The sequence below is a fragment of the Sorex fumeus genome, unplaced genomic scaffold, assembly GCF_029834395.1.
Source record: "Sorex fumeus unplaced genomic scaffold, SorFum_2.1 ptg000047l, whole genome shotgun sequence".
NCBI lineage: Eukaryota > Metazoa > Chordata > Mammalia > Eulipotyphla > Soricidae > Sorex > Sorex fumeus.
The window spans coordinates 7,950,673-7,971,723 of NW_026606104.1; the positions used below are offsets into that span (position 1 = coordinate 7,950,673).

General features: G+C 41.1%; 1 protein-coding gene across 1 annotated transcript in view; it reads right to left on the reverse strand.

The window, feature by feature from the left end:
* The window catches only part of CCDC18 (coiled-coil domain containing 18), a 78,518-nt gene that overhangs the window by 41,736 nt on the left and 15,731 nt on the right, over positions 1 to 21,051 (reverse strand). Inside the window, exons 6-15 of the mRNA XM_056123246.1 lie at positions 20,145 to 20,273; positions 17,078 to 17,174; positions 14,260 to 14,381; positions 11,384 to 11,675; positions 8,544 to 8,668; positions 7,166 to 7,326; positions 4,770 to 4,993; positions 3,925 to 4,035; positions 2,807 to 2,938; positions 2,146 to 2,280 (exon numbers count right to left, since the gene is read on the reverse strand). Of these exons, the coding sequence (XP_055979221.1) occupies positions 2,146 to 2,280; positions 2,807 to 2,938; positions 3,925 to 4,035; positions 4,770 to 4,993; positions 7,166 to 7,326; positions 8,544 to 8,668; positions 11,384 to 11,675; positions 14,260 to 14,381; positions 17,078 to 17,174; positions 20,145 to 20,273 (1,528 nt within the window). The remainder of the gene's footprint in view (positions 1 to 2,145; positions 2,281 to 2,806; positions 2,939 to 3,924; positions 4,036 to 4,769; positions 4,994 to 7,165; positions 7,327 to 8,543; positions 8,669 to 11,383; positions 11,676 to 14,259; positions 14,382 to 17,077; positions 17,175 to 20,144; positions 20,274 to 21,051) is intronic.

Below are 21,051 nucleotides of genomic sequence, written 5' to 3' on the forward strand. Positions count from 1 at the left end.
TAGAATTAAAGATATGTTACAAGAACAAACCTTAAAATATTTGGTGCATTCTCTGCTACCTGTATCATAATCTGTGATCTCTCTGACTCTTTTTTTAATTGTTTCTAAATAAAACTATTTCACTTTATTAAAAGATATATTAATTAGCCTAATAAAGCCTGACTGATACACAGATACATAAAGAAGTTGCAGGGGCTAAAAAGTACAGGGAATACTGTGCTTGCCTTGCATGCGACTGACTCAGGTTTGATTCCCAGCATCCTTTATGGCCCCCACGAATATCACCATGAGTGATCCCTGAGTGCAGAACCAGGAGTAAGCCCTGAGCACAGCAGGTGTGTCCCCATCCCCAATTTTTTAAAAACTCAACAACTAAAAAATAGATAATTCCATCAAAAAGTGGGGAAAAGAGCTAGAAAATTCACTAAGGAAAAGATATAGATGGTAACAGACACACAAGGGGGAAAAAAACACATTATGAAAATGACAATGAGATACTCCTTCATACCAATGAGAACAGCATGTATCAAAAGCTGGAAATTATAAAAGTTCATGAGGAGAAACTGAAGCCCCCATACATTGTTGGTGGTAATGTAAAGTGGTCTGTCTTTGTAAAACACAGGTTGGGCGAGAGATTGTACAGGGATAAGGAGTTTTCCTTGCTTGTTGCCAGTTCCATCCCCAGTGCTTCATATGGTTCTCTGAGGGTCATCAGGAGTAACCCCTGAGTGTACAGCCAGGACCAGCCTTGAGCACCATTCAAACCATACTCCCTGCTCTGCAGCACACAATTTAAAACAAATTAAAGAACACCAAGGAAAGTTCTCAAAAACACCAAAACCTAGTCCCCTCAAAGATAATGAAAAAAGGGGCTGGAGCAATAGCACAGTGGGTAGGGCATTTTCCTTGCACGCAGCAGACCCAGGTTCGATTCCCAGCATCCCATATGGTCCCCTGAGCACTGCCAGGAGAGATTCCAGAGTGCATGAACCAAGAGTAACTCCTGTGCATTGCTGGGTGTGACCCAAAAAGCAAAAAAAAAAAAAAAAAAAAAAAGATAATGAAAAAAATTCTACTGATACGTGTCTCTTTGAAGAACACAAAATCACACTGAAAAAGATACAAACCCATGTTCAATACCACACTATTTATTTGTTTACCTATTGCTTGGGGGGACACATTCGGTGGTGCTCAGGATTTACTCCTGGCTCTGCACTCAGGGATCATTCCTGGTGGTGTGATCACTCAGGGGTGCCGGGGATTGAACCTGGGTCGGCCGTATCCAAGGCAAGTGCCTTCCACATCCAAGGCAAGTGTACTCTCTCCAGCCCCCTGTGCAGCACTACTTAAAATAGCAAAAATTTGGAAGTAACCCAGTAGCCCAGCAACAAGGGAGTGGTTAAAAAAAGGCATGGCATATAGGCTGAGGAGACAGCTCCAAGGATAGAGGCAAGCCTGACATGTGGTTAGCCCCAGATTTGGTTTGCGGCATCACATGGTCACCAGGCACCACCATGGTGGCCCCCTAGCACTGCTGGACAAAAGTAGCACTAGGCCAAGTATAACTGAGTGTGCTCCCAGCCCTTGGGCCTCAATACTGGAGTACTACTAGGTTATTAGAACCGAGGAAATCTTGCCTTTCCTTTGGCTACTACACCTAAGGGAGTGAAGTGCACTGTCTAGGTGAGAATAGTCAGGACAAAGACAATGCTCAACAAAAACCAACCCTTATTGAGTATGGTTTTGTAAAATTCCACCCCTAAAACATAAAAATATTTAGCCATGTTAACCAACCCTACCTCAATTTAGAAAAATGGTGGTGGTGGTGGTGTGTGTGTGTGTGTGTGTGTGTGTGTGTGTGTGTGTGTGTGTGTGGTGGGGGGGGGGGGGCTGTCAGCCTTTAAATAGCACTTCCAGGGCTGGAGAAAGAGCTCAATGGGCTGGGCTGGGGCGTATAAGCTTTGCATGCAGGAGACCCAGATTCGTGCAGGAGGCTCAGGTTCCATCCCTCAGCATTTCTTGGTCTCCAACCACTGCCAGAAGCAGCTCCTGAGCACTGAGTCAAATATATTCCCTGAGCACCAATGGGAGTGGCACAAGAACTGAAAAAATAAAATAAACAGCACTTTGAGAAGGATGACTTACCCCTTTGCTTTCTGTCAAGAGTCTGTCTAATGATTCAAGATGATGCTGTTTACATATTATCTCTTGTTGCAAGATGGACATTGTCTTTTCTTGTTCTTTAAATTGTTGGTCTTTTTTCACTAGTTGGGATTCAAGCTAAACAAAACAATGGTAAATAACCCAGTAGCCCAGCAACAAGGGAGTAGGTAAAGAAGGCGTGGCATGTGGGCTGGAGAGACAGCTCCAAAGCTGGAGGCATGCCTGACATCTTTATTATATTTCATATCACATTTCTAAAATTTTTAAACATTTTAAATATCCAGAAAATAATTTAATACTGGCAAGTTAAATTACCACTGAAATTACATACATTTTATGCATATTGTTAAATTTCCTGTTTCCCTCCTTTTAGAGAAGAAAGGAACTTATTTTTTGTTTTTGAAGAAATGAACTTATGTGTCTATGTTTTATCCCTCTCTTATCTTTCCAGCACTATGCTGAAATAGGTATCTTCCATTCTCTCATATGTATTATTCTCATACATAGTTTTTCTTTGAATATATATGCAGATCTATGAATGAAATAGTTTTAAAAATATTGATGATATCCACAATGATATCCACACTTCTGCAAGTCTGAACCTTGTGTTTTCATGTCTGGTTATCAAAATGTACTATCTTACTCTTTCAATCTGTTTTTCCATTTCTTTATGCTGTTCAAGATGAATTTTCTTTGCTTTCTCAAAAGCTAAACAAATTTTCTCATGCTCTGTATTGATATTTGTCTCTAGACTTCTTATCTTTTCATTCTTTTCCTAAAAAATACAAAAAAGAGTTTAGCAGAATGTGACTGAGAGTTTTATGTAAAAGTTTATCGGCAAGTCATTAAATTTGTCACATTTCATTCTTCAAAGACAATAATGTCAAACTTCAAAAATGCCTATAAGAATAAAATGGTTATTTGAAACAACCATTTGTCCAACTGCTATTATCAATGAGAAGATTTAAGTTACTATAAAACACAGGAAGCAGGAGCCAGGTGAGTAGAGCACTGCCAGGAATGATGCCTGAGCACAGAGAAAGTAGTAAGCCCTGAACATGCTAGATGAGGATGAGGTATAGCCCCCAAGCCTCACAAAATACTGGTTGCAAACTAAAGGACTAAGATATAGTTCAGCGAAAGAGCACCTACTTTTCATTTGTAAGGTCCTGGGTTCAATCTCTGGAATGGGTGGTGGCAGGTAGGGGTAGGGAAACAGAAACAAAAACCCCAACATTACTACTATGACTTTAATTTTACTGGGATACAAATAAGAACATTTCAATATCACTTTATCATAAAAGTGATTAACTAAGGGGTAGGGGAGATACCCTTAGCATAGGAAAGGCCTAGAGTTTGATCCCCAACTTTTGTCCCTCCTTCCAAACCCCTCCAACATAGCCTTGGTGGCTCCCGAGCACAGATGAGTGTGGCCCCAGTAGGCCCAGGCATAGCTTGCTGGGGCACCTCTGGGCAATAACTGAACCATCAGGCCCACAATGCCAAGTGGTCATGGGGTTCATGGGCCTGGTGGCCTCCAGACAACTTCATTGATTCAGAACGCTGTTTATCAATGGGCATATTCTGGCCCCTACTTTTTTTTTTTTAAGCCTATTTAAAAATATAGAAACAAAAGTGAATAACCAGAAAACTTAGCAGAACCTTAAACTCTTCTATTCACTGGGTATAACAGATATGCTGTTACAAATTAGGTTCCTTACAGTCCAAAAGACTTTTAGAGTCAAAAGAAGTGATTCTTACCATGAGCTCCTGCTCCAGCTCGGCATTTTTTGCAGCAATAGAGGAATAAGCAACTATCTTTTCTTCCAGCTGTTTCTCCATAGTTAAAAGTTGAGAACATTTCTTTGTCATCTAGAAACACATGGGAAATTTTTCTTAATATTTTGTTTGTTTGTTTGTGTTTGGGCCACACCCAGTTGTGCTCAGGGATCACTTGTGGCAGGCTCCGGGGATCTTTTGGGATGCCAGGGATTAAACCCAAGTTGCCATGTGAAAGGAAAATGCCCTACCCACTGTACTATTGCTCTGGCCTCTATTACCACTTCTTTTCTTCCAATTACATAATCCAAATTCTTAACTTATAAATGTTTATATTATCTATATTAGCCATATTAATCAAGCATATTAGCACAGTTAGAACAACAGAATGTAAGATAATATAATTGCACCGACTTTGAGACCCTTAGTCACTAGAAGTCTTTTTCTACCTAAAAATTTTAGAGAAAAAAAAACTTTAAAAAATATATACCTTAGGGGGCCGAGCAATTACACAGCAGGTAGGGCATTTGCCTTGCACACGGCCACCCCAGGTTCAAACCCCAGCACATCCTCTACAGTCCCCCGAGCACTACCAGGAGTGATTCCTGTGTACACAGCCAGTAACCCCTGAGCATCACTGGGTGTGACCCCAAAAAATTTAAAATATTAAAAAATTAAAAAATAGCAAAAACCAAAACCAAAACCAAAAAATATATATTTTAGGTGATATCATTAATTTGTCTAAAGGTATAAATCTGAACTTAAACAATTTTTATCAAACTTTCCTTTCCTTTTCTCAAAATACAGTAAATAACATTCCAGCTTACTTCACTTTCAAGTTTGCTCGAGTTTGAAGCTTTCTCTAGCAGCTCCTCTTGGATCAGCTGAAACTGACTGGTTCTGTGAGCCATATTAACCTTCAGATCAGAATTCTCAGCTTCTATCTGCATCAGCTTAGCACGGAGTTCTTCTATTCCTGAAGCAAGTTTTTGCCTTTCCTTTTCATATTGCCTGGTCATGGTACATTGGTTTTTATTTTTTATAGTTTCTGCTAATAAACATTAAAGGAGAAATTGTTATCCTTAAAACTGTTAAGAATAAGACACATGAGAAAATGCTCCACATCATTAATCATCAGGGAGATGCAGATCAAAACCACAATGAGATATCACTTCACACCACAGAGACTGACCCATGTCCATAAGAACAAAAGCAACCGGTGCTGGCGCGGATGTGGTGAGAAAGGGACACTCCTTCACTGTCGGTGGGAATGCCGACTGGGTCAACCCTTTTGGAAAACAGTATGGACAATTCTCAAAAAATTAGAAATTGAGCTCCCAGTTGATCCAGCAATACCACTCCTGGGAATATATCCCAGAGAGGCAAAAAAGTATAGTCGAAGTGACATTTGCAATTGTCTGTTTATTGCAGCACTCTTTACAATAGCCAGAATCTGGAAAAAACCTGAGTGCCCGAGAACAGATGACTGGTTAAAGAAACTTTGGTACATTTACACAATGGAGTACTATGTAGCTGTTAGAAAAGATGAAGTCACAAAATTTACATACAAGTGGTACTACATGGAAAGTATCATGTTAAGCGAAATGACTCAGAAAGAAAGGGATAGACATAGAAAAATTGCATTCATCTGGGGAATATAAAATAACACAATAGGAGACTAACACCCAAGATTGGCCGAGATTAGTATCCGGAATTTTACTCCATGGCTTGGAGGCCAACCACACATACTAGGGGAAAAGGGAGCTCAGATAAAGAAGGGAACACCAAATAAAGGTGTTGGGAGGATCCTTCCAGGATGGGAGAAGCATGCGGAAAGTAGATTATAGACTAAACATGATTGTCACCCATTTCCTCTTTTGCAAACCAAAACACCCAATAAGAGAGAGAGAACAAAAGGGAATGCCCTGCCACAGAGGCAGGGTGGGATGGGGGGGATGGGGAGTGGGAGGGATACTGGGATCCGTGGTGGTGGGAAATGGGCACCGGTGGAGGGATGGGTATTTGATCATTGTATAATTGAAACCCAAGCACAAAGATGTGTAAGTCTGCAACTGTACCTCATGATGTCTCACTATTAAAAATTTTTTTAATAAAAAAAACTTTTAAGAATAAAAAGCTATTTCAGTACTGATGGAATCATAAACAAAAATTCTGATCTAAAGAAATTTATAGAGAATGGAGAGTAAGACATATATCAAAGAAAGTAAAATGTACACATGAAAAGTGAGATACTTTCTAAATTAACAAAGTGGGAATTAATTCTTCTGAGTCATTTACTTTTCTAGACTAATTCCTTGTTCCAGAAAGTATCTTTCTCTACCTTTGAAAATCCCATTTTGGGGTTAGAAATCATTTCTAAAAATCATTGCTTAAAAAAAAAATCATGCTGTTTGCTTAAACTGAAGTTAATCATTAAATGTACATGGACAGCAGCTGGAGAGATAATACAGTTGGTAGGGTATTAACCTGGCACATGACTGACCCTGGTTCAATTCCCAGCAACCCATATAGTCACCCAAGCACTTCCAGGAGTGATGCCTGAGTGCAGAGCCAGGAGTAACCCTTGAGCATTGCCAAGCGTGGTCCCAAACAAAGAAACAAAAAAACATGTATTTGAACAACCTGTATCATTAATAATACCTTGATATTCATTAGGTACAGATTCAGGTTCAAAAGCTAATAAGTGATTCTATCCTAACCTAAAGTCAGTAATGAGAATTCTGTTATACTTTCAAAAACTACTGAGGTTATCAGAGTTTTCTCCACAGAGAAATACATTATACCAACCCCCAAGCAACTTAAAGTTTTAGGAACTCCTTAGAGAAGAATAAAGTAGATAAGAGACATTCTTTTTTGTATGTTTTTGAGCCATGCCCAGTGGTTCTCAGGCTCTGCAATCAAGGATCACTCCTGGTAGGGCTCAGGGGACCGGAGGGGTGTTGAGGAACAAACCTAGGTCAGCAGTGTACAAAGCAAGGACCCTAGCCATTATACCATCATTCTATCAGATAAAATACATTTTAAAAAAATGCTGCAAAGTTCAAGAATTTTGAAATATTTGCTCTTTACAACCCATAGCTATTAATAAAAGATTGTCATCACATATGTTTGATAATAGAAACCAAATAATTGAAAACCTACAACTTTTTAGAAACCTATAAAAAATCTTTTCATAATTTTAAACCTTTAATACAATACTCACCTAATTGGTTACTTCCTATTTTTATAGGCTCTGCTTCTGAAATATTTAATTCGTCACTTTCTTGGTTGTCTTTACAAGCAGCAATACTTTGAGATAACTGATTCACAGTCAAATTTGCTTGAAGTTTTTGAATTTCTGCCTCTTTGATTGCAAGTTTAATCCTACCAAAGAAATAAATCCAAAAATTATTATGGCAATTCCTTTAAAATATGTATCATTTTCAAATTTCAAGTTAGTAAAAATGTTAAAAACTCTTGATATTAGTGAATAGTTAGATATGATAGAAAATTTATGTCACTAACTGTACTCTAAACTAGTTCAGATACTTAAGAAATTTGATAGTCCCTTTGAAATGGAAAATATGCATATCCCATGTCCCAGAAATTTTACTTTTAGGAATTACATTAGAAAATCTCTCCTGTGTTTTCTAAGAGAGATAGAGCTTATGTACTCTGTCACACATTTTGTAACGGAAGGGGAAAAAATGATTCAGATGGCAATTATCACAAGAACACATAAATGTGACAGTTACAAGATAGACTCCAATATAGCAATTAAGACTAAATTAACCAACACAATCCATCCAATGATCCTTTACTCTACTACCTACCACAACATGAATCAAATTATGCAGGATGGAAAAGCGACACTGCAAATAATCATAAACATTGAAGATTCACATATGTGAGAGGAAATACAAAATATGTTTAACAACAGATGCCTTATTTATGATGTCAGATATCCAGGAGAACACAACCTGTAGTGAGGAACAAAGGGTATTATCCACCCTATAAAATTTTATTTAGTTACTTATTGAGGGGCTGAAGCGATAGCACAGCAGGTAGGGTGTTTGCCTTGCATGCAGCTAACCCGGGTTCGATTCCTTCGTCCCTCTCAGAGAGCCTGGCAAGCTACCGAGAGTATCCCTCCTGCACAGCAGAGCTTGGCAAACTCCCCGTGGCGTATTCAATATGCCAAAAACAGTAAAAATAGTCTCACAATGGAGACATTACTGGTGCCCACTCGAGCAAATCGATGAACAATGGGAGGACAGTGCTGCAGTGCTACTTATTGAAATGGGAACACCAAACTGTGGTCAGCACTTACTCTGTGCTCAGGGATCCCTGGCACTGCTCAGACAGTGCCAGGGGATGGAGCTGTGCAAGATGTCCTGCGCAGACCCCCTGCACTGTCTCTCCAGCCCATAATTTATCTAAAGAAATAGAAGTATCAAAAAATGTTAAGTAGAAGCTATGGTGTAAAACTCTCTGGACTTTTCTGTATAGTTTTCAACGTATCAAATAAAGACCTTTGCTTAATTATCAGTTTAAAATACTAAACCACCACTTGCTACAACTTCAGAATATGAAAAACATACCTCAATTCCGAAATCACCATTTTATTGTTCTCACAGCAGTCAATATAACTTTCTTCCATGTTTGATACATTCCTCATCTGGTGCTTAGAAAGAGATGGCTTAAAACCAAATATTTCTCTCTTTAACTACAAGTTTGAAAAACAAAGTAAGCTTATAAAATCTAGGATGAAAATTCTTTAACTCAAGAATAACTGTGTTAGGTTTCAGGTCTCACCCAGAGATGCTCAGGGCTTACTCCTAACTGTGTGCTCAAGGATCACTCCTGGCAGGCTTTGAGGGATATGTGTAGTGCCGAGTTCAAGCCTGAGCTGGCTGTGTGCAAGGCGGGCATCCTACCCGCTATACTATTGCTTCAGCTCCAGAACTGTAAGTTTAAAAAGTTGTGTGTGAACTTAATAGTAGAAACCAACTAAAGTTCATAAATCAGAGAATGTATAGGAATATTATGAAATGGTCACTGTCACTGTCCTCCCGTTATTCATCAATTTGCTCGAGCGGGCCCAGTAACATTGTGAGACTTCTTGTTACTGTGTTTTGGCATATCAAATATGTCACGGGGAGCTTGCCAGGCTTTGCTGTGCGGGCAAGATACTCTCGGTAGCTTGCCGGGCTCTCCGAGAGGGGCGAAGGAATTGAACTCAGGTTGGCCGGATCAACCACATGCAAGGCAAACACCCTACCCACTGTGCTAAATGGTAAGAACAGGAAAACTACAATGGCTAAAATAAACCTTATTGAATATTTGAGAGAAGTTGGAGAGATAGTATAGCAGGTAAGCTGCTTGCCTCATACACAATCAACCCAAGTTCAATGCCTGATACCCTATAGGGTTCCCTGAGCCCCACCAGGAGTTATTCATCAATGCAGAGCCAAGAGCAAGCTGTGAGCTGCTGGGTATTCACCAAATGAAACACAAAAAAAGCCATACTTAAAAAAATAAATAAATAAAATAAACCTTATGTGTCATTATAGAGACATCCTGTAACAATATTGATAGATACATGTCATGGTTTTAAAATGGGGCCAGAGTGATACTACAGCTATTAGTGCTTGCCCTTGTATGGGACTCAACTGTTGAACCCAGCACCCCATACGGTACCCTAAGCTTACTAGGAGTGATCTCTGAATGAAGAGGCAGGAGTAAGCCCTGCGCAGCCAGGTGTGGCCCCCCCCCCAAAATAATAAATTTAAAAAAATGCACCAAACTAAATATATGCTTTATATCTTTATGTATTTCTATAGGCACCCATATGTGGTAATATTTTAAAATAGGGAAAGGGAAAGGCATGGATTCATAAGTATGTGTACCTCTAAGAAGAGAGAAAAAGAACTGGACTCTGATAAAGTGTATAAAACTTATTATATACCTATTAAGTTTTATACTAAAAAAAACCCTTAAGTAGAAATGGAAATGTTGCACACATTTTGCAAATGCTATGCTACACCTATCCTGTAACTTTCTGTGTATTCAAACAATAAAGAATGTTTTATTAATTAGTTGCAAAAAGGGGCAAGGAAGGCCTTGTATATGGCTGACCTGAGTTCAATCCCCAGCATCCCATGTAGTCCCCTGAGCATTGCTAGGAGTGATCCCTGAATCAGAGCCAGGATTTAAGCCCTGAGTATGGCAAGGTATGGCCCCAAACCCAAAATACATAAACATATAAATAAACAGTACAATTAACAAGTATAAAGTTTATCCCACCAACGGCCAAGACCCAGAGACTATAAAACCCTGCTCCCGGAAGAGAACCGCACAGTCTCCTGCCTCCATGCCTGGCTATCCTCACTGGGACCCCTTGGAGGAGGGTGGGTTGAGTTTCCCTCCACCCCGAGCAGAGCCCCGGCAGCTGAAGACCTCGGGTTCCAGCCACAGCCATGCTTAAGACCACTCTCCACACGTTCAGACGAGCCTCACACATGAAGGAACTCGCTGAGGAACCCAGGTGTGCGGGACCTGGTGCGCAGATCTCCAAGCAAGTCTGTTCAGATTGGGACTAGGGCCTCCTCCACCCAGATCCCCCATCTTCTAGTATGTAGGCGTTACACGCACCAACTGCCCCTGGTGCCATGTAATCCCATCAACGGCCAAGACCCAGAGACTATAAAACCCTGCTCCCAGAAGTGCACGGCCACATTTATAGCCGCGTGACATCTTATCATCTAGTTCTTACTCTAGAGAATCTGGCAGGCTACCAAAAGTATCCTTCCCACACGGCAGAGTCTGGCAAACTCCCTGTGGCATATTCAATATGCCAAAAAAAAAACAGTAACAATTACAGGTCTCATTCTCCTGACCCTGAAAGAGCCTCGAATGTGGCACTTTTTAAAATCTCAGGGCTAGGACGAAGGAGACATTACTGGGGCCTGCTCGGGGCAATCAATGAACAACAGGAAGACAGTGAGTGATACAGTGAAAGTTTATGGCATGTGAATATCAGTTTGATCAAGCTTTTTTAAAAAATTTTTTAGGCCTGGAGCAATGGCACAGTGGGTAGGGCATTTGCCTTGCATGTAGCCAACCCAGGTTTGATTCCCAGCATCCCATATGGTCCCCCAAGCACCGCCAGGAGTGCTTTCTGAGTGCAGAGCCAGGAGTAACCCCTGAGCACCGCCGGGTGTGATCCAAAAAGAAAAATAAATAAATTTTTTATCCCTTTATGATATCTGAGAAAATAAAAAAGGAATAGTAGAAAATTATTTAAACAGACAGAGATAGAAGATGGGAGAGAAGTTGACAACTGAAGTTACAGTTGTGTAAGAAAAAGCTGAAGCTAATACAACAAACAGAAAATGATTCTCCAGTAAATCTGTATAATTTTTCCTTCACACATACTTACTGGCAACTGGGACATAATTTTTTCCAAACTTTTTAGTTCCACCCTTGAACTTTCTATTTCTTCCTGACACAAATCCAGTCGCTCATTCTGTGTTGCAAGACGAGCCTTTAATTCTCGGTTTTCATTCATTAGAGAAAGTTTTTCTCTGAGTAGGCCCTCTTTGTCCTCTAGTTCACCCTCTAGTTTCAGAATATTTTGTTTGGATTCAGTCAGCTGTGCCATGACTTCTGAGTTTTTCACTGCCATGATTCTTAATTTTTCTTTTCCATTGTTATTATCTTCTTTTAACTGCCTATTAAGAAAAAAAAGACACATAAAAATTTACATTCACTTTGAATCATTATGTTTATATGTTTAGTTTATCTCACTTTTCAAGTATTTTAAAACTTAAAACTGGGTTGGGCTCAGAGATAGAATGCATGCTTCACCATATAAGACACTCCAACAACATGGAGTTCATGCACAATTCAATCAGCTGATCAGTGGCTGAATAAACAGCAGTATTCCTACATGAAAAAAAAAAAAGACACTCCAACAACAATAAAACTAACTTAAGTTTTTTTGTTTGTATGTTTTTGGGCCCCACCCAGAGGTGTTGAAGACTTACTTCTGTCTCTGCACTCAGTAATCAATACTGGTGAAACTTGGAACCAGATGGTACACTGGTGATCAAACCCAGATCAGTCGCATGGAATGCAAATACCCTACCTGCTGTACTATTGCTTTGGCTCCAGACTAACTTAATTTTGAAATAATACCTCTTCACATTTATTGGGTGCCTACTTTTTGGGGGGTTGGGGGCCTACATCCAGGTGTTCTCAGGGACTATTCCTTGCTCTGTGCTCAGGTGTTACCCCTGGTAGTGCTGGGGGACCACACATGGTGCCAGAATTCAAACCACCCTATACTAGTACTATTTCTCTGGTGCATGAATGTCTACAATCTGTATTGTACTAAGAACTTTATATATATAATAATTTATAATATAGTAATACTAATATTATTACTATATTATAATAGTTTATAATATAGTAATACTATAAATAGTATTATTACTATTTATAAACATATAATAAAAAAACTGAAGTACAGAGAGGTTACGTAACTTGTTCAACATCTCTAGTAAACAGTACAGCAGGACAACTCCACTGTATCAGAAACATTTCTTCTCCCCCACTTTTTAGGCCTTCTAATTGGGGTGTAGGAGGTCAAGGTTCACTATCAGCAACACTCAGTCAGCTGGGGAAGTGGATCGAGTGACTAGGTGTGACCTAGGGGTGTAGTGCTACTCAGGACATGTGGTACCATGGACTACCAGGGACCATACTACCCTCCCAATGCTCTGGGACCATGATGACTGAACCACATTCAAGAGGCTATGTGGTGCCAGAAAACAAATTGAGGTCAGGGTGCAAACAGGGCATACACCCTAATCAAAACTATCTCCCTGGACTCATTCTTGTCCCTTTCTGTAAGTGCAAGATAGAAGAACTAATTCCAAAGTCCTGACAATATTTAACAGCATTGTCACTGTCACTGCCCTCCTGTTGTTCACCGATTTTCTCGAGCATGCCCAGTAACGTCTCCATTGTGAGACTAGTTATTACTGTGTTTGGCTTATCGAATACGTCATGGATAGCTTGCCAGGCTTTGCCTTGCGGGCGAGATACTCTCGGTAGCTTGCCGGGCTCTCCAAGAGGGGCGGAGGAATCGAACTCGGGTCAGCCATGTTGGCCGCTTGCAAGGCAAACGCCCTACCCACTATGCTATTGCTCCAGCCCTTTAACAGAATTAAGAAAAAAAATTGGGGTAGGAAGAAGTGGAGGAGAGGTACACCCTGCTGTACTCAGGTGTTACAACTGGAGTTACTCAGGGAACACTCCTGGAGGCGTGCAGGGGACCAGATGTGATGATGAGGATCAAACCCAGGTTGGTCTTATGCAGGGCAAATGCCTTACCTAGTATACTAGCTCTAAAACCCTAGAAGGCCTTAGTCTGTATGAGGAAAATTTATGTACTATGAGCCATCGGTTTATAAGAAAAAAGTTCAATGAACTACTTAACATATTACTAGGCAGTGATAATTCTGAGCATCTATGCCTATACAAAACATAAAACTGGGGCCAGAGATATAGTAAGAAGGATAGGGTTCTTGCCTTGCATATGGCTAATTTGAGTTCAATCCCTAGAACCACATATGGTCCCTGAGCACTGCCAGGAGTGATCCTGAGCACAGAACCAGGAGTAAGACCTGAGCATAGCAAGTGTGACCCAGAAAACAAAATAAGTAAAATTAATATAAAAAAAGAGAATCTGAAGTTTAGAACTGCTATTATATTTTCTGTTCCCTTTATCATATTTTAAACATTTCTGAAATAAAGGTAGACTAGGTATTTCTTCAAATTTGAACATTTTACTGACTAGTGAATATTATTACACTATAAGGATGCCATGTGTGTGTTAATTTTCTCTAAATATGTACATAGTAGGTCAGAGAGATGGTATAGTGGATAAGGTACTAGCCTTGCATGAAGCTGACCTGGGCTGAATCCCTGGCACCACATATAGTCCCTTGAGAATTATAAGGAGTGATCCCTGAGCACAAAGCCAGGAGTAAGCCCTGAGTATTGCATGGTGTGGCCCAAAACAAAATGAAACAAAACAACATATAAAATATATGTGCAAACAAATTATGTTATTCATATTACTATGTAAGTATTAACATCAATACAATTTTATTCATTTAAAACACAATATATAGCTATTTTTATCTATAATTTAAAGTTAGAATTAAGATATACAAAATGTTTTTAAGTATTTCATTTTTTCCCTATTTTGGAACCAAAATTTCTTTTTTCCAAAACAAGACACTGTACCTTAATTTATCTTTCAGAATGTCAAGTTCCGTTTTATACTGACCACACTTCTCCTGCAGTCTTTTGTTTTCTTTTTCACAGTTACTTAGACTTTTCTCTAGCATTTCTTCTTCAGCTTGCACCTAAAAGGAAAATTTAAGTGGTCGAATAAGCAATTATAAGTTTCCAACTGAAAAGCAGTGATTCCAGAAACAAGCAACAGTGTTTTTAAATCCCCAGCCTTGAGGTGAAAGGAGCAATGACCTTACTGGACAACAGCAAAGGAAGGAAAGAGGGAAGATATAACCTTTCCAGAAATCCTTAAGAGTCAAGGATTATGACTGAGGAGTAGTAGCATTATCACCTGAAATCAAAGTCCTCTGATCTCACAGGGACCAGGCAAGAAATCGATGCAGCACCCCCACTAATTAAGTGAATGTACTAGTAAGTGATTTTTGAAATTTCTGCTACAAAATACTCACTTTGAAATTAGAGCCTGAACTGCAAAGCAGGTTTAAGATATGAGAGGAGAACTGCCCCATTTCCTTTTTTATAGCTCTCTAACTCAAGGGTTTTGTAGGCTATAGCTTGAAATTGATAATCCTAAAGAAAACTAAAAATAAAAAAAATCACCTCATATTTTCTTCCTTCTTCTAAATGTACCCCCCTCTCCCTGAGGTTATTCTACTAAATATTTTACCTCTCTCTGTAGAATGCCTTATTTAAAATCCCTTCTATGAGCGTCTACAGAGGCCTCCTGTAAGGTTTTAAACATAGTGATCTGATTAATTCACACTTAAGAATTCAGTATTTAGGGAGCTGAAGTGATAGTACAATGGGTAGGGCACTTGCCTTGCATACAGCCGACCTGGATTCAATTCCCACACCAATATGATGTCCTGAACACTATCAGGAGAGATCCCTGAGCACAGAGCCAGGAATAAGCCCTGAGCACTCCAGGATGCGCCCCTCCCCATCCCAACAAAACAAAACAAAACAAAAACAGAATTCAGCATCTAGAAGAGTTAGATTTGAATTCAATCTGTGAAACGATTATACATCCTCAGTATAAGTGGGTATAATCCTGGAGGCTTCCAAACATCTCTGGACATGGCACTGGAGAACCCCAAGTACCACGAGGACCCCAATAAACACCGCACCCCCATGCCTTAGCTCAATTTGCTCACTATTGCTGGCAGTTAGCCCAGACACTCAGAACACACTTGGTAAGCCCAAAATAGGGAAAGCACTTTCAGTATTTAGGGCCAGAAGATAGCTCAACAGGCTAGAACTCTTCCCTTTTCATACACTAAGCCTCAAGTTCAATCCCAGCACTGGCAGGGTACAACCCTGCGAGTCCTCAAACACTGCTGGGAGTGGTACTAGCACTGCTGGCTTGTGCAGCACAGGGCCGCTTACTGCACCGTTAGGCCCACTGGAAGCGGCTCCTAGACCACCGGGCACTTTTGGGACCCCTAGGCCAAAATATTAAACAAACCAATGAAAAGAATTCTGTCTCTACCCCTTTTTCTTTTAACATGATCATTAACTTTCTCTGCCTTAATTATCTTAAGATGAAAGTTTCCCCTCTTTCTTTTTTTTTTTTTGAGGGGGTGGGGGAGGAAGATATATCCAATAGTGCTCAGGGCTTACTCTTCTGGCTCTGCCTCAGAGATGATACCTGGTGGTGCTTGGGGAATAACATGGGCGGCCAGGGATAAAACCCAGGTCAGCCACATAAAGGCAGATGCCCTCCCTGCTGTACTACAAATACAGCCCATGTGTTTTCCTATCTCTTGACCACACCTCTCTTGTACTCAATATCTTAATATCCAACATACACCTTCCTCCAAGCAGGTCTCATTATCAAGGGATGATAATCCTTGCAGGTATTAAACCAAAGTAATTACAGTTTGTGCAAGGAAACCTCCCTCTGAGAAGCAGGAGAGCCCTTTACAAGGTGGTGGGTCCAGGAAGACCAGCTAAAGGGTACTCAGACTGCTCTGTCTTCATTTTCCTCACAATGGTGCTAAGAGGTAGGGCTACAGCTCCAACCGCCATCCCATCTTTCTCATTCTAGATTTAAAAGTTTCTGCTTACTATGAGTGCTGAGCATCCCTAACTCATCACTATCACTGTCTCTGGCCTCTGGATCATCAATTTGCTCGAGCGGGCCCAGTAACGTCTCCATTTTGAGATTTGTTACTGTGTTTGGCATATTGAATATGTCACGGGTAGCTTGCCAGGCTTTGCAGTGCAAGCGAGATACTCTCGGTAGCTTGCTGGGCTCTCCGAGAGGGACAGAGGAATTGAACCCAGCTCAGTTGGGCTGGCTCCGCGCAAGGCAAATGCCCTACCCACAAGGCAAATGTGCTATTGCTCCAGCCCAACCCTAACTCATATTCATAAATTTTCATTGCAGTGAATTAGATCATGAAAATTTCCCTGCTTTTATCATAATCATAAGCATTTAATCTTTACTTTCAGAATATGGGCAGTAATAATGATACCCGCTTTGGGCGGCATTCCCAAGCAACCCAACTCCAGGAAGACCTGGGCCCCAAGCACGAGGGGCCACGACCAGCCTCACACCGTCCACAGGCTAGGCCTTGATCAAAAGGTCTTGGGACCTCAGAAGGACCTGAGTCTCATTCCCATGACTCTGAAAGAGCCTCCAAACATTGGAGGTAAGAAGAACGAGTAAGAAGAAGCAGCTAAAATCTCAGGGCTGGGAGGAATAGAGATGTTACTGGCGCCCGCTGAAGTAATTCGATAACTCAAGTAATTCGAGGATGACAGTGATACAGTGACACACTGAATGTGCCCAATTGCTTCTTACCTTTTCCAGTTTTTCAGCGATTTTTTCTTTGTACTGTTGGAAAGCTTTACTCAGCTCTTCAGCATTGTACAGTGCTTCATTTCTTTGTCGTTCAGCTCTGAAATTTAGAAAAGGATGATGAGGGGCCCGGGGAAAGAGTTCAGTGGGCTAAAGAATATGTCTGGTACTCTTGGGGTCTGAGTTTGATCCTTGGCACCACAAAGTGCCTCCTCACCCCACCCCCAAGCACAACTTTCTTACTCTAGATTTAAAAGTTTCTGCTTGGGCTGGAGCGACAGCACAGCGAGTAAGGTGTTTGCCTTGCACACGGCCAACCTGGGTTTGATTCCCAGCATCCCATATGGTCCCCTGAGCACTGTCAGGAGTAATTCATGAGTGCATGAGCCGGAAGTAACCCCTGTGCATTGCCAGGTATGAACAAAAAAAGATAAATAAAATAAAAAGTAAAAGTTTCTGCTTAATGTGAGAGTTGAGCATTATCCCTAACTTATATTCATACATTTTCAATGCAGTGAATTAGATTATGAGCCTGGGAGGCCCCTGAGCAGTGACAGTGACTGATGTGGCCCCCTACCAAGTCAGTCCTGACATTCTGGTCCTGTTAGCTGAGTATCACCAGGATTCAGAGGAACCCCCAAAATAAATTATAGATAAAAAGAAAGAACACCCCGCACTTGAATATTAGTTCCAGAGACACCTATATTTAATTTTGTTTGTTTGTTTGTTTTGGTTTCTGGGTCACACCTGGTAGTGCTTAGGGCTTACTCAGGGATCACTCCTGGTGTGGCTTGGGGGACTATATGGGATGCCAGGAACTGAATCCGTGCTTTACCGTCTATACACGCTCTAGCCTCTTATATTTAATATTAAGGAATAATTATAAAGTTTTCTCCTGACTGAAAAAAAGTATTAGGTTCAAAATGGAAAACAAAGAATCTCCATTATATCACAATACTTTCTCAGTATAATATATCAACACGACAATAAAATATAACATAAAGTACTGTAACACTGTAACACTGTCCTCCCGTTGTTCATCAATTTGCTCGATTGAGCCCAGTAACATCTCCATTGTGAGACGTGTTGTTACTGTGTTTAGCATATTGAATATGGCTTTGTCGGCTTTGCCAGGCTTTGTCGTGTGGGCAAGATACTCTCGGTAGCGTGCCGGGCTCTCTGAGAGGGGTGGAGGAATCGAACTCAGGTCAGCCAAGTTGGCTGCATGCAAGGCAAATGCCCCACTGCTGTACTATGGCTCCATAAAGTACTAAAAACTTTGAAATATACATACATTCTTATATCTTACAATTTTATTCTCTCTGAAAATGACAGACTAGTAATAATTATGACAATTTTTCAAAAATCATATACATATCCACACGATAACCAAGCTCATTGAGGTTTCTCGGGAGTTCAAGATGCCGCTCTGTTTAACGTTCATTGATTTAAAGAAGGCCTTTGATTCTGTTGAGACGGAAGCGGTCATTGAAGCCCTAGCCAATCAGGGCATTCAAGCCCAATACATCAGGATCCTCCGTGAGCTGTATTGCGGATTCACTACTAGGATCTCACCATTCTACAAAGAAGTGATCGTTGATGTCAAGAGAGGGGTGCGGCAGGGTGATACCATTTCACCGAAACTCTTCAGTGCCACCCTCGAGAACATCATGCGACGACTGGAACGGGAAGGAATGGGAGTGAAGATAGATGGTCGGCAACTACACCACCTCCGCTTTGCTGATGACACTGTTTTAATAACACCAAACATCAGCCAAGCGGCACAAATGCTGGTCGACTTTGACTGTGAGTGTGGAAAGGTCAAACTACAGCTGAATCTTACGAAAACAATGTTTATGAGAAACAGCCTCGTTCCTGATGCCTCATTCGCTCTCAATGGAACGACCATCTCCGAATGCAATAGCTATGTGTACCTAGGTCGAGAAGTCAACATGACAAATGACCTGGCACCTAAGCTGCGCAGGAGGAAGAGAGCGGCTTGGAACGCCTTCAAGAACGTCGAAGAAATAGCTAAGAGGACGAAGAACCTCCGGCTCCGGGCACATCTCTTTGATTCCACTGTTCTTCCTGCATTAACATATGCCTCAGAGACCTGGGCCCTACGCAAACAAGATGAGAACGCTATTCAGGTCTCCCAAAGAGGAATTGAAAGAGCTATGCTTGGAATATCACGTTTCACTCAAATGAGAGAAAGAATCCGGAGTTCTGACATCCGTCGATGATCAAGAATCAGGGACGCTGTCTCATTTGCCAAGGTGTCGAAAATCAGATGGGCTGGTCACGTAATGAGATTTAAAGACGACCGCTGGACTAGAGCTGTTACCGACTGGATTCCACGGGATGTCAAAAGACCGCGTGGCCGCCCACCTTCCAGATGGTCAGACTTCTTCGTCAAGATCATGAACGATCGGTTTGAGGCCCTTCATGTTCCCGGAGCGAACAGATGCCATTGGGCTACACTAGCACGCGATAGGGACAAATGGAGACGTTACTGGCGCCCGCTCGAGCAAATCGACGACTAACGGGAAGTTAAGTGATTAAGTGATTAAGGGTTAAAAAGAATATTATTACTCAACTTGCAAATATACTAAATGAATATTTTCACTAAAAATAATAATTTTGCTTTGTTTTGTTTGTTTGTTTTGGGTCCACACCCTGCAGTGCTCAGGGATCAAACCCAGGTCATTCGTGAGCAAGGCAAGCCACTATATTATTGCTATAGTCCCCCAAAATAAATAAAAGCCTAAATGAAATAAGTTTTTGCTTACAAATATACATCTCCAGGGGCTCGGGAGTTACCTCAGGGTTCAGGGTGCATTCTTTGTCTCTGTAAGGCCTCAAAATCCATCCCCTGAGATCACATGACTCCCCAAGCACTGCTTAGTCTGGCCCTAGGAGTCGCCAGTAACGCTGGGCCCAAGCAGCAAACCACAGCATTGAATAGTCCAGCCCTATCGACCAAATGTTACTGGGCATGACCCTGGGCCTTCTTATCATTACTGGGAGGCCTCACCATAAAGGGGGAAAAACCACCAAAGCCAACACTTACCTTTTTCCTTGTTTACTTTGTTCAAGTAAGTCCACCTTCAACTTTATGCATTCCTCTTGGGATTTCTGCAAACTCTTTTCCTTTTCAATCACCATTTTCTGGCTCTGCTCTAATTTATCTTCTGCCTCTCTGTACAATAAAATAAACGCCGTTATTTTCTTAATATCTATTTTTGGGAGAAGTGGGCCATACCCAGCAATGCACAGTGCTTACTCCTGGCTCTGTGCTCAGGGATCACACCTAATAGAGTTCAAGGGACTATATATGGTGCCAGGATTGAACCCAGATCAGGCATGGACAAAGTAAGCACTTTACCTGCTATACTATCTCTCTGGTTCCAAGGATATTTTAAAAATACTATTAAATAAGCTATTTCTTATATTTAATATTAAAGAATAATTATGAAATTTTCTCCTAACTTTTTTCCCTCCCGTCGATCGTCGATTTGCTCGAGCGGGCCCAGTAACGTCTCCATTGGAGACTTTGTTGTTACTGTGTCTGGCATATCGAATACTCTCGGTAGCTTGCCGGGCTCTCCGAGAGGGGCGGAGGAATCGAACTCGGGTCGGCCATGTTGGCTGCTTGTAAGGCGAACGCTCTACCCGCTGTGCTATCGTTCAAACTGGAAAACAAAGAATGACTATTATACCACGATACTTTATGGTATAAAAGAAGTTTAAAGCACTGTTTTAAAAAAACAAATATTTACTTATCTATTTTGCTTTTTGGGTCACACCCAGCAATGCTCAGGGTATATTCCTGGCTCTGCACTCAGGAATTACTCCTGACAGTGCTTGGGGGGACCATATGGGATTCTGGGGGTCACACCCGGGTCGGCTGTGTACAAGGCAAATGCACTGTACTATCACTCCACGCCCCCCCCAAAAAACACACACAAATATTTAAC